Raw genomic sequence first — 13,214 nt, forward strand, 5'->3', positions numbered from 1 at the left:
TGCTCCAGAACTTAAAGCACCAGAAAAAACAGTCTTCTGCACTATCCTTTGCATTTTAGGCAGGCAACACAGAAGTGTTACGAGCAAGTTAGCTGTGGAAATATCCAGGAGCCCTTAGACCAAGTGCACAGACAAGGTTCTGTTCATTATCTCACGGACAACAGTCTCACACAGGGCAGGGTGTAAGAACAGCTTCATGTTGCCATTGATTTGACTTTTAAAGAGCAATACATCTTTCAGGCAGTATTCCCAAGCACTACAAACACCCAATTCTTACTGCCTTTTAGCAGAAGGGGCAAGTTCTGTAATGTTCACCAGGAGGACTTACAGTACTCTCACACCAACCTAGGTCAGAAATCCATACCTTCATGGGCTGAGCCAAGAATCCCGTAGGCTGAGTTAAATCATTGGTAGGCAAGAAGCCAGGGACGTTGCGAGCAAACTCTTCGTAAACAGCCAGCTGTTTGGGATCCACACCGCCAACCTTGACAATAAAAAGGGGCAGGGGCAAGACAGGAACCTCAGCATTAAGCACTGTGGTAGAAAAGAACAAAGGCAGCTTGCAAAAGAAGGTAGCTGTGCAAACTTAAACAGATTCCCAAGCACAGTTTTAAACAGAGTGGTTTAGGATTCTGCTCCTCTGTACTGGTCTTATCTTCTCTGACAGACCTTCTTGAACAGAAAGGCTTTGCCATACACTGCATCTCATGTTCCCAGAAATCAAGAATGAAATACAGACTTTCTGCTTCTCTGACGCACACGACAAGGTTTCTGCTGAGAGCACAGGTATGTATTTTGCTCCCTTTTAAAGGGCAAAAGAGAAGACAAGACTGCCTAGTGACCTTCCGGTGAAATGAACAGCACAGAAGGAAACAAATATTTATTTTTTAAATGTCTTGGAGAAATTGAGAAAATTTAAACAAATACTCATTTTGGAAACAAGATTTTAATGCGTCTGTTACTAACCAAGCTAAGAGGAGCTGCACTGTCAAACAAGAAATGTAAAATATACAATTGCTCAGCTGAACCTGCACCACAGACTGTTCATTATCAGGAGGGAGAAGAAAAGCAACACCAGAATATAAAACTCTGTTAATATCCTCACCTTCAACCTGATCTGTTCCGGCATCCGTTCTGCCTGGTAAGTTAATACAACAGGATCACAATACCGACGACCCTCTTGTCTAGCATGTTTTCTGAGCTCAAATTCCTGGAAAACAGCACATGAAGCTTTTGCCACTGAGCCCACGTGTGCCAGTAAAGCCAATAAAGCTTCTGGAAAGACAGCAGCCCCATACTCACGGTCGCTAGCCTCTTATCCATTTCGGGGCCTGCCTTTTCCACAGCTGTCTTCTGAATAAAGCAGCACGCGAGCTCGCAGTTATCCTGCGCTAGCTGGGCAGCTGCTTGCTCCATCATGTCCCTCTGTTGTGGGGAAGCTGCCTATTGGAAGTGAGGATAATCAAACAGGAGCTGTAAGTTTTCACTGGACACAGTCTTTTAAAAAAACATGCAGTCTGTTTAAAAACACCAGCATTAAAGAGTCCTCGGAATGCATTCACTTTGCATGGAATATATGACAACAAATTGCATATTGCAGAGCTCTCAGTCAAACATATAGACAAAAAAGCACTAAATACTTTCATCAAGTAACAAAAGAAGCAGGAGGCTCCCCCTCTTCATCAACTATCCATGAAAATAAGAAAGTCCTGCTGTATTTGTGACACTCTGTGGACATCACGTTACATTAGCATTGGCTGCTGCAAAACAAAGTACTTCTGCACTTCTCCAAACCCCGAACACCAAATACCAGTTTTCCTACTGCCTTTGTGAACTCGTCATTAACTGTGAGACTGTTTTCCACTTGCTTTGCTACTAATAGCCAAGTCTACCACCACAACAAAGCCAAAGAAAATACCCTAAACTTTTATCCCCTGAATTCATCTCCGCACTAGTTAAGCGGCACGATGTTACTCAAGAAGTCCGTGGTGTGGAGAACCCATCTGCTAATGCTGGATGTCTACTGATCTATAATGTGGGAGGCTGCTTTACCAGTGCAGCTCTCACCCTCAGCGCAGTAGCAAAGCTGTTCTTCAAGTTGGTAGCTATGCTCATCAGCAACGGCTCCCTGCAGGTTATCATGGCCATCCCAGCAGTCAGGTTCCGCATCATATGGTGCGCGGCCACGCGCATCCGGGACTCCTCCGAATCCAGCGCAAAGTCCTTCCTGACGATCTGCTCGCAAGTGGTCATGGCGATCTTAATGGAGCGATCCACCACGGGGTGCACCAGCTCTTGCACCGCTCGCTCGATCGCCTGCCGCACGCACTGCTTCAGCTGAGGGTGGGCCTGAAACAGCGGAATCTGCAGGAGAATTAGGAGAGGTATGTCAGAAACCACAAAATAAACTACAATCCCATCTGGTATTCACATTTCCCAAACAACTTTTAAATGTACTGCCACAGCTTATCTACATGGAATAACATTGGGTTGCACATGCAGCTTATTAAACTATTAATTTGATAATTTGGAGACAGGGGACATGTGAAATCAACCATGTCAACCCTGAAACTTACCGTTGGATTTAGGGTAATGTGTGGGGCCAACCCTCCTAAGGAGTAGACGTTGATGTCATGGTAACTGTACTGAGGCTGTGGAGGAACCGTGGCTGTACAAGTGGTGCTGGTAGCTGGAGTTGTAGAAGCAGCTAGAGAAAATACAAATGTTTGTATGGACGATTGCAGGTCTATACTTCTTGTGTAAATCAACAGGCAGTTAAGAAACAAAGTTTTGCAGTTTGACTATGAAGTCCCCTAAACTCATCAGCCAGTTTTAACTTGGCATTTTCCCTTTGTAATAAAAGGTCTTCATTACCTTCCAGCACAGACAAAGCAGAGCTGTTTCTTACACTACAGTTTAAACCCTGGCATCTCATTAATCATCTGCTCTGCTGCCCTATCAAGAGACAATCACAAGTTAATTTTCAGAATAGCTTCTTCTCCCTTCCCCATCTCCAAAGTCCATGTGTCTTGTTCTATTGGAAAGCTGAGCTTTTTCAAGCATTAAAAACTCTTACAGATGGCTGTATTACTTCATACTATTCCTGTCTCATTAGCACTGGCATGGTATGGTTCTTGTCTCACTTTGAAGAGTACTTACTAGTTGTTGTGATGGGTGGCAGCTCTTCAGGCTGTTTCACATCCTTCTTTGGAGCAGACAGCTGCTCATCCAGATTTTTCAATCGATCCTTATCTTTCAGGAGACTCCCAGGTTTCAGTTCATTGATGTCTAGCGCAAGGTTCTTGCAGAGCACCTCAATCTCAAACTTCAGATTCAACTGCATGACAATTCCAGTTTAGGTTATATCATAAGGAGGTAAAAAACAATCCCAAACATTTACTGGCCACTCCATTCCCAAGCTTCCCATTCTCCTCCCATGCCTTTTAGTGGTGACTACCAATAATTATTCTGCAGGTGGACTTCACAGCAGTGGAGTTTCATCCAAGTTCTACCAAACCAAGCAATGGCTGATGCTCTCCATGACTAGTTTTACGTGACAACTAAACTGCAAACTGTAGTTTAACATGACATCTGCCTTGATTGGCATGTGAAAAAAAGCTCGTGCTCAGTAAATATAGAAGGAAAAAATGGAAAAAAGAAATGAAACTTTACTTTTAGATCATGTTCTTGATGCAGTTCAGCTAAAACATTCATAATGGCCATTGTCCAGGGATTTGGAGGCCTGAACACCTACAAGAGAAAGAAGAGCAGCAGGTTTACAGAAACTTCCTGAATAGTTAACTTATGGACCAGAAAAGTTGTGAAAGGCAAACAGCAATGCATACGCACAGCCATGAAAAGTGAGGTTTGCACAGCAGCAGCAAGGATTGGTTTTAGCATTCTGTTTGGATGGAACTAGGTCAGGAAGCAAAATTACAGGACTTGAACATTGTGCTTATGGCCCAATGAACTTGTCCTCCCGAGAGATCCCTTGTTCTATGTCAAACAGAACTGCCAAGACAGCTGCTCAGGGACAAAAGGAACAATTCAAGAATAAATTGATTCTTGAACCCCTTTAATGGCACCCTTCCACTTCTCAATTGAGTTTTGTTCGGGGAAACCATACAGAGACATCAGCTATTCAGACAATAAACATACACACGCCAGGTACTTCCCCTCGAAACACAACTCCTTCAACTTTTGGGTCTCACATCGCTTTTCTTTCCCAACAGGAAATTAAACCAGTTTTAACTTTGCAGAAAAAGCTAGTTCACTCCTGCAACTCGTTTTGCCACTTGAACAGTAACTGTCAGCACATCTGAAGTCACTTACCACACTCCTGACACTGGATTCTAAGACTTTGGCAACAAATGGCACTACATAAAGCAATTCCTGCTGTCCCTTAACATATGCTTCCAGAAGCAGCGATTTCACATCCAAATCCTGAAAAACACCATTAACAATTGAAAAGCAGATGAAGGCAGGAAAAACAGCATGAACACTAAAAACAATCCTACCCTACATTTTCTTATAGGACATAATGGCAAGGTTGAATCAAGACAGCCCTTAATTTTAAACATCTAAGCATGGAGTTATTTTTTGAATGAAGACTTACGGACACATATTTTGACATGCGATTAATTCATTTAGTTTAAGCAAAAGCTTAACTGACTGTCCTGATTAAAAGAGTTTCCAAAAGGTCTTAAGATGACCATCTCTGGAATTGTATTTTGAACTTGGCAAAGAGAAAGACCAAGAACGTGACAATTTTCTGAATAGCTGGCTACAACCTGGCTTGTGCCAAACAAGTCTGCAAAGACAGAAGCTCACCGTGTGCAAGATGGGCTTATTTTTAGCCAATGTAATCATTCCCAGCCAATGACCAAGGTTCTTCAACAAGGAACGGTCCGAGAAGTTGGCTGCAGCTTTATCTGATGTCAGTAGCACCTAAATGAAAGAAGCAACTCAAGCAACAGCAGGAAAACAATCAAGCTCTCAAAGACAAACTGAAGAGCTGCTCTGACTTGAAGATGGCAGAAACTGTTCTGGAGCACTCAGTTCTGAGCATTACAACAGACAGTCACATTGGCCTTTGTTTCAAGACAGCAGGTCCATAAAGATTTCAAAATTCCTTTCAAAAGAAAGAGTTCCTCTTTTCCAGACCTTACCATAACCACTCTCTTTGTAAAATATAACTTGTGAATTCTACAACAGGTAGACAATGCTCCCCCGCCAATGCTTCAACAGACCTCAAGTCTGTAACTTACATTTCTTAGAAAACTATTCACTTCTTATTTCAAGGTTTTTAATCCCATCACTGCATTCAGCTATTACTCCTGTTCCTTTGCTTCAGAGTAGCATCAGCTGAACAGAGCAAGGTCAGCAATGCTCCAAAGAGCCAGGAATTTCTTTTGCACTACAGCGTAACCCATGGTGGCAAGAAATTCCACCAACAGGTTTAAATATAGTGCTCACCTGACAATCTTAGCTCACCCACTCAACTCCTCCAGGCTATCGCTTCTCTCTCTTCCTCACCTTCATATATGCCCAGCCCTCTAAAGAATTTTAGTTGTCTCTTTTTCCTGTTTACACTCTTTTTAAAGCCCCCCCACTCCCCTTCCCCTCCTTCTTCTTTGGCTAAAAATTTTGTTTTCCCATCTCTGTTTTCCCTATATAAAAGAAAAGGGAAAAAACAGGTTGTAATTCCAAAACCTCACACGAATTTAGAGTTTACCTACATGAAGTGTCAAATGCAGACCTGCTACCTAATTAGTCCACTAATGTCTGAAGATCAGGAAGGTAGTAAGCAAATGGCCTAAGGAGATCAGCAGAGCTTTAAATGATCTTAAAAATAGTACAAGCTGTCAAATGCTTATTCTACGCACCTTGATATTTCTGTAGGTTTCATTCAGAACCATTTTATTGAACTCCGGATTCTTAAGAGTGTCCAGGAAGTTGGAATATAAGCTGTGGAAGTTTGGCTCAATACTGACTCTCTTCATGACAAGATACTGCGATACCCAAGGCATAAACTCTTCTTTCACTGTTTCCTTCAGCTCCTCGACCTGTCTCCCCACAAGAGAAACACAACACCACGAAGTTAGGAGAAGACCACAAACTTCTGGGGTCAGCCCTGTCCAACATTAACCACATTTAGCTAATTGCTTTTAAGAAGGTTTTTCATTTTCTTAATAAGAACTTGAAAAACAGTATCTTTGATTATCTAAGGATTAAGTCAACCATAAGAAACATAATCATAAGATGAGCGAGGTACAATGATCTACCTGTCCTCAACTTCTCACCTGGCAATCTGTCCATAAAAGAGACAGCAAAGGCAGCAGCAGCACCACAGATTTATCTGTTCAAAAAAACCTCTCATTTCACACTGAAATTCAGGGGAGTCCACCCTCTTAACACTACAGTATCAAGGGTTACCCAGTCCATTTCTGAAGTGATTGTGATGTTATTAAAGTTCTTTCATACTTGCCTTTTGTGTCATATTTGACTGAGACAGATTATTGAAGATGAAAGCAATCTTCTCCTGAACGTTCTCTGGAGGCTCCACAATTCTCTCGGTTTGATCCGTTGCTACTAACAGTGTATCAATGTTAGTAGTATTGATGGAAGGCTGCAGGAAGAACAAGTCAACAATTGAGAAGAGGAAGCGGCAACATCCAAAACAAGCTTTGCTCCATTTTGTCAACTGGAAAAAAGGAGATGTTTCAGGTTACATCTACCTGATGCACCTTATGATTCTTGTGAATCACCAGGAACACTTCAGTATTGTATTTGGAATGAAAACTGTGAACTGTCCATAAGAATTGGATCATGACAATGTGGGCTACCAATCTGAGAAGCTTCTTTGAGTAGGAAACTATGCAGAGGGTTCTGTGGAGACAAGACTCGACTTTGCAATGCACCAGTTCTCCTGCAGTAACAGCCCCATGCGCCCTCCACGCGCAGGCGGGATCCCTCTTCCTCCCAAAACAAAGGATTAAGCCCTTGCTGTGGGGTAACCAACTGTGCCCACATGCTTTCTGCCCAGTAACCAACACTGCCAATCTGCCAACTGTGCAGTTGCCCAGACTGGTTTAGAGTTATGTTTACATAACTGATTAAAGACTGGGAAAACCTAGGGTGGTTAAAACTGCTAGGTCAGTTGGGACTTAAGAATGTGCAGTCCAATGTCTCAAGCTCCTAGAATAAAAATTGCCAACTAATTCTAAAGTCCTATTGCAAGTCTTTAGGGGAAAAAAAAGAGATTTTGCAATTGTCTGGAGAATTAACCCCTCAAAAAAACATTTCTAGTCAATTCCATTGTAATTTTATAGTTTGCTGGTTAAAAAGTCTTTGCAAATGAAAGACTGGTCAGAGTCAAGAATGTTACATGCTTTGGGTATAAAATACAAAAGGATGTTTGAAAACACGTAATGCAGAAATTCAGTAGGACTCATCTCTGCGTACTTAAGCTGGATCAGCAGTTTAGCACCTTGGCACCTCCAGCAAGGGCACTGCTGGCACAGATCACTTACCGGCACGTCCTTCTTGAAGCTGACTCCAGTTGGCCGAGTGATGGTGATGGTTTTTGCAACAGTGGTGGTGGTCGAGGTGGTTACTATAGTGCTGACTTGGCCAGCAAGAGGAGCTTTTGCTGGGACTTGGGCCTGGGCCTGAGCCTGGGCAAGTGCAATACTGCCAGGGGTGGTGATTGAACCCTGCATCTTCACGGGAGGATCTCTGGATTGCTGTCCATACTCTATGTACTGAAGTAAGGTAAACAAGCACATACAGAACTTGACATGCAGAACTATGGGCTGGGTTACAGCATTAAAAGCAGAAGCATTTTAAAAGCTGCCAATAAACTTAACAGTACTTCTTCCCTGTTGCATTACATTGACCCAGATATTTGTAATACCTCAGACTAACCACCCTGGTTCAAGGGATAAGACTGAAATCCATAAGTGAAAATAGCAGAACCTGCTACTGGACTTCACAGCTTTTCTGGGTAGATAACCTCTACCTTAGTGTCAGAGCTGACCAAATATTATTTTTGTCTATTCGGGCTATGCTCTAAAGCACTGCCATGGAATCATCTTTTCTGTAATTCTTCTACTACTGAAAACTCTTTCCTTTTTTAAAAAACATCTTATTGTTTGCAAGACATTACAAAGGCCTATTTTGTGTCTGTATGGATCTACAGTGCCTAGAATTGGGACAGCTCAGCATTTATCCAGTAGGAGGGAGCAATGTGATCAGGTATATTTAACAACTTAGAAAGCTAGTGCTAACATGCAAGCACTCACCTCCTGTAAGTGATGAGGGAACTGTATAAAGTGACTAATAGAAGCCAAGTGCTGACAATACTGGGGATAGTCCTTCAATCTGTCAACAGACCAAGTATGTATTAGCCAAAAGCATTAGCAGTCATCAAAAACAGTATTAAGGAGCAACAGAAATAGGACACTAGTATCTCACACCCATTTCAGAGCTGTTTCTGGGCTACCTGCAGTGGCTGTACTATGAAAAAAGCATTTTATACAAAATAGTTTCTCTGGTGAGAACCATTTGAAATGGATTTACCAGCACAGTGTAAGTTATGTACTCACAGCAACCCACCTTATTCTAAACATCTCTGCACCTGACTGCACACACATCTGCTCTTGCATGCAGCGTTCAGTAAGATTATTGACCAAGTAATTCGAGATGTGAGTCACTATTTCAAACAGCAGATGAAAACAGCCCCTAATTTCCAAGGCAGATGCTTTGCCAATGCACACTGATTATTATAGCTCTGCTTATAAATGCTAGACACTGACTCATTTTGAGAGTCAGATCTTTAGGTCCCACTTAAAGTGGGTCTCAAGAAAAGGAGTTACAAGGTGGTTAAGACTGAAGTTTGCCAGTTTAAGCATCTTACTCAGTTTTTAGCTTCCCAACAGGATACCTAGCTATGAACTGTTGCAAGCGACACCTTCTATTGCAGCTAATATACTGCAGGGGAGATGAGCTGAGAGGAGAATGACAGACAATAACGTGGTATTTGCTTATGATTCTGCTGATTTCTTGTCACTAATTTCAAGCAGGTTTTCAGTATTTCTTCAAATTCAAGCATTTTATCCCAAAAGAGGTCTGACATGTACAAGCAATCTTATATCACGTAACCAAAGCAGGTCTAAGTTTAACAAAACATTGTATACACTGTTTACAGGTACTAGCAAAAGAAACACACTCACCTATTTTTAAATCTATCTAGTGCAGCGATACCAAAATAGTACATTTTGGATGCAAAAGGCTTTCGTAAGGCTTCAAGAACATAGCGCAGGGCCAGGCCCAATGCCATGTAAGTAACCAGTCCTTTCTCTATTATCCCACCGAAGAGGCAGGCTGTTATGTGCAGCTCTTTATCTGGGTATTGGGGGAAAAAACGGTATTCCTCAAACAAGTTCCTCAGCATACAATTAAACACTTCTCGTTCCCGTTTAATGTTGGAATCCTTGAATCTCTGCAGCATCTCTAACACCTTAAAAAAACAAACAAACAAACACTGTTACCAACGGATTCACTTCAGTTCTGCCCTTTTACATCCATACATTCAAGAGCTCGAGACTACTGACATTAAGTCGCATTACTACAAGCCATACTGTAAAATAACTGTTTCAAAGGGAAAAAAGGCAAAACAAAAAACCCAAATTCATCTTAACTATCCGATTCTACAGCACAAGTTTCATCTCAGATTTCAGTCTTTGCCCCTTTCTAAGTAACCATCTTCAAATGAAACATATTTCTGCCAATTCCTACACCACTGATTCCAAATTAAATCAAAAATATTCCAAGGCTTTCAAAATTTATAAACGTGCAAAATAATAAAGAACACTAGAAAGTACCTCAAAGAGCAAGTACATCACAGACGAATAATTACTCTAGAGGAAACTAATGTTTTAGGGATTTTATAACTAGTTTTTCCTCAAGACATTCAAGAGAGTAGCTGATGATCAGCAGTCAAGAAAAACCATACAATGTGAATACTGAAATGTAGGAGGTGGAACTGAGGATACCTTTGGATGTGTGCAAATTGTGGTCATATTTAGATACTGGTATAAACAAATATTCAAGGGTAGGGTTTATGCAGACTGCCTAAAGGACCACTAGACGAGCTTCCACTTCACATTTAAAGTCATCCTAAACTAGAAGCATTTTAGCAGAGCCAAGCAGACTTTAAATCCTCAGACTACAGAATTTAAAGCTGAATGTAATGATCAAATTAGGGGTTTCTCTGTCTTTCTAAAAATGTACACTTTCAATTTACTTCATTCAAAACAATGAAACAACTAGCAGCATTGCAAGCATCTACCACAAGCCCGCTACTGCTTTCCAGTAAAACTAACATGTGAAGAAAAAACTCCCATCAAGTATCCAGCAGGCCTCTCCACAGTTGACAACTACTACAGAAGGAAACTCACCTCATCCACAGACATGGTCGGATGTGGTGGATGGTTATAAATACGTTGAAAGTAGCTGTTTGCCTCATCATCTATTTCTTTGCTAAAGTGCTGATTAGCCTCTGGCCACACCTGAGATAAGTCAGCTGTTAAAGAAAAATGGAACAGGAGTCATGTTTGGAACAGCTTCAGTCAGGATTTCATCTAGCCCTTTTCAACTTTTTCATGGGTCCATACAGAACCTGCTTGCTCTCCTAGAAAAGAGGGTTCACTGGTCCTTTCAAGCAAATAAAGTCAGATTTTTAGGTAACAACTTTGAGTAAGTTGTGTTTACATGCCAGGACCGAATCCTTAAGAAAGGATTGCCCTGGTGCAACTGTGTTCCTAGAACACACTGCATCTCAGGCTAACCTCGGCTGACACCTACTCCAAAGGGTTGCAGGACAGTAGAATAAAGCATGCTACACGACACTAACATGCAGACAACCTTTCACACAAACTTTCAAGCCAGCCAGTAGCTTCAAACAAGTTTCTACGAGCTCAAGCTCATAAAGAAAAGCAACAGTCACTAAAGCTGTTCTCCACCGCGCAGCTGTAGAGACTTACAGCTCCGCGGTACGGAGGAGCTATCAAACACAACAGCTGTAGGAACAGCAACATGGATGTTTAGCATATGGCCTTCCTAAAGAGAGAGGCTGATTGCTTAAACATTTCATTGGGAGCCCACTTCAGGAGCATAAATAAACTGGAGATAACAGGTGTAAGGGACCAAATTATTCCTTCCAAAAACCCTTCCCACCAACCTGCTAGTCTATTTTTTCAAAACCCCGTGGTGCTGTCCCATTCGGTGCTTCCCCTCTCAAGTTCTCCGCTGCAGCAGGACCTTAACCAGCTGGCTTTAACACTGTTCTAGAGAAACTCTTTCGAGATGTAAGCAATCCTCTGGAAAGCTCAAGACAGCACAACACGCACAGGAACACACTGATGATGCCTATTCCTACCACGTAGTATTTACTTTGCTCAGCAGCTTTATTTAAACTCCCCTCTAGGCCATTTGGCAAGCTTTAGTACAGCTGTTTAGAAGCATCTTTTTCAGACTAACAGCAGAATATAAGGAGCCCCATTTTTAACATTGACCACTGCAGCCCCAAGCCTCCCCTGAAGGCAACGCAGTTAAAGAGCTGACCACAGTCACACTCCACAGTCACAGACAACACTACCACTTACAAGGTTTCATCTTACTCTGCTGGAATGTAGGCTGGTTCAGTCCGGATGTGCTGAGTTTCCTTTGCACGAAGGGGTCGTTGTTCACTGCAGGGAGGCCGAGGGCCCCAGTTCCTATGCCGGTCAGGCTACCCGTAGTCAGGCCACCTACTGAAGGGAAAACAAGGCACTGGTCGCCCCACTAGCACAGCGTGTGCTCATCTGTCCCAGAATCTCCCCATTCCCAGGACCCCAGCCATCCCAACCATGTAACATCAGGCAGTTTTGTCTCGAGCAAGTCACCTCTGCGCCACCCTGAAGCACCTCTGCTAGTCCGACCAAACACTCGCCCTCCTGACATGCACATTTGCAAGCTGCTGCAGTTGCAACGTTTTGAAGGGTTATTTCAGCCATGACCTCGTGGTGACAGCTGTATCACCCACCCCCACGCAGCCCAGAACAGAGCTGCTTTTGTCCAGTGTTTCCAGCCACGGCAGTGACATCAACCTCAGCTCCGATGCATGGAAAACACCAACACCCCGAGCCCATAACAGTACCTGGAAGCTGTGAGGAGAGTCCTCCGATGCCGCTGAACCCTGTTGTCTGGTTCTGGGTGGAGAGGGGGGGAAAGGCTTTTGCTGGTGACTGCGGAGTACTGAACGCGGAGCCCAGGTTGGGGGGGAAGCCCTGCATGCTCTGGGTGTGCGGAGCAGCCGAGCCCCCCAGGCTGAGGGATGCCATTCCTGCCAGGGAGTCGATCTGCGGGAAGAGGGGAGGATTACACACACAGCCATGAGGCCCAGCAAGCCCACGCTAGGCAGGTTTGGTACAGAGACAGCTGGGTATTAAAACACTCCTGAGAGGACTTTTACTGCATGGTCACTTGAAACTGAAGCCTTCCAAACTATCCCAAGAGATCCATTTATCTACACTTATCACTCATCATCGCTTATGTGTCTACAATCCCATAAAATCCTACTCTATTAAATATTTTACAAAAAGGCCGATTTCTTTCCACAGACTCAACTGTAACGCAGCAGTGAACACAGATCAGAGGCAGCACCTGAATATTTTGTACTAGAGCAGTCGATGCCCTCCGGTTGGAGACCTCACTACTAGATTTACAAAGGCTGTTTCATGTCTAGCTTACAACCATTTGAAGGATCCCTCCGAGCCCAGTTTTCCTGGACACAACCTGAATGTAATCTCAAAAAAAAAAAAAAAAAAAAATCTGTGTGATGAGTGGGAGGGAAGGCATAGTATCTGTCAACACAGCAATAAACTAAAAGCTCCTGACTGGGAACAGCAGAAGACTGCACTATATATCAAAAAAATGACAGGATTATAGACTAACATTTGCTGCTGCACTTGCTCACATCAACTTTTTGCAGCAGGTTACCAATATTTTTGGTACATTTGATGAGCATCTTCAATAAAGTAAGAAATTGCTAGGAAACTGCTCTATACATTTAGCCTACATTACCTACTGATGCTTCAGACATTCTTAAATGCTGAAGCGCCACTGTTTCACATGAAACTTTTTCATCATTTCTTAAAATCTGCCACTGAATG

At 42.8% G+C, this 13,214-nt stretch overlaps 1 protein-coding gene and 1 non-coding gene across 4 annotated transcripts in view; both read right to left on the reverse strand.

Annotated features, from left to right (window-relative positions):
* CNOT1 (CCR4-NOT transcription complex subunit 1) overlaps positions 1 to 13,214 on the reverse strand; it is a 45,478-nt gene that overhangs the window by 11,815 nt on the left and 20,449 nt on the right. For 2 of the 3 annotated variants that reach the window (XM_010225770.2, XM_088536469.1), the window contains exons 17-33: positions 12,200 to 12,401; positions 11,667 to 11,813; positions 10,461 to 10,585; positions 9,234 to 9,520; positions 8,304 to 8,382; positions 7,533 to 7,763; positions 6,488 to 6,628; positions 5,886 to 6,065; positions 4,831 to 4,947; positions 4,333 to 4,443; positions 3,673 to 3,750; positions 3,160 to 3,337; positions 2,577 to 2,707; positions 2,068 to 2,364; positions 1,303 to 1,443; positions 1,106 to 1,210; positions 365 to 484 (exon numbers count right to left, since the gene is read on the reverse strand). In XM_010225770.2, the coding sequence (XP_010224072.2) occupies positions 365 to 484; positions 1,106 to 1,210; positions 1,303 to 1,443; positions 2,068 to 2,364; positions 2,577 to 2,707; positions 3,160 to 3,337; positions 3,673 to 3,750; positions 4,333 to 4,443; positions 4,831 to 4,947; positions 5,886 to 6,065; positions 6,488 to 6,628; positions 7,533 to 7,763; positions 8,304 to 8,382; positions 9,234 to 9,520; positions 10,461 to 10,585; positions 11,667 to 11,813; positions 12,200 to 12,401 (2,670 nt within the window). The remainder of the gene's footprint in view (positions 1 to 364; positions 485 to 1,105; positions 1,211 to 1,302; positions 1,444 to 2,067; positions 2,365 to 2,576; positions 2,708 to 3,159; positions 3,338 to 3,672; positions 3,751 to 4,332; positions 4,444 to 4,830; positions 4,948 to 5,885; positions 6,066 to 6,487; positions 6,629 to 7,532; positions 7,764 to 8,303; positions 8,383 to 9,233; positions 9,521 to 10,460; positions 10,586 to 11,666; positions 11,814 to 12,199; positions 12,402 to 13,214) is intronic. The other variant, XM_010225772.2, reaches the window with a different exon arrangement.
* On the reverse strand, positions 5,335 to 5,472 carry LOC148591918 (small nucleolar RNA SNORA46). Its single transcript, XR_015913992.1, has one exon. It is a non-coding gene; the product is annotated as a small nucleolar RNA SNORA46 (small nucleolar RNA).

The sequence above is a fragment of the Tinamus guttatus genome, unplaced genomic scaffold, assembly GCF_059628265.1.
Source record: "Tinamus guttatus ecotype Peru unplaced genomic scaffold, ASM5962826v1 Tinamus_guttatus_pri_ptg000674l, whole genome shotgun sequence".
NCBI lineage: Eukaryota > Metazoa > Chordata > Aves > Tinamiformes > Tinamidae > Tinamus > Tinamus guttatus.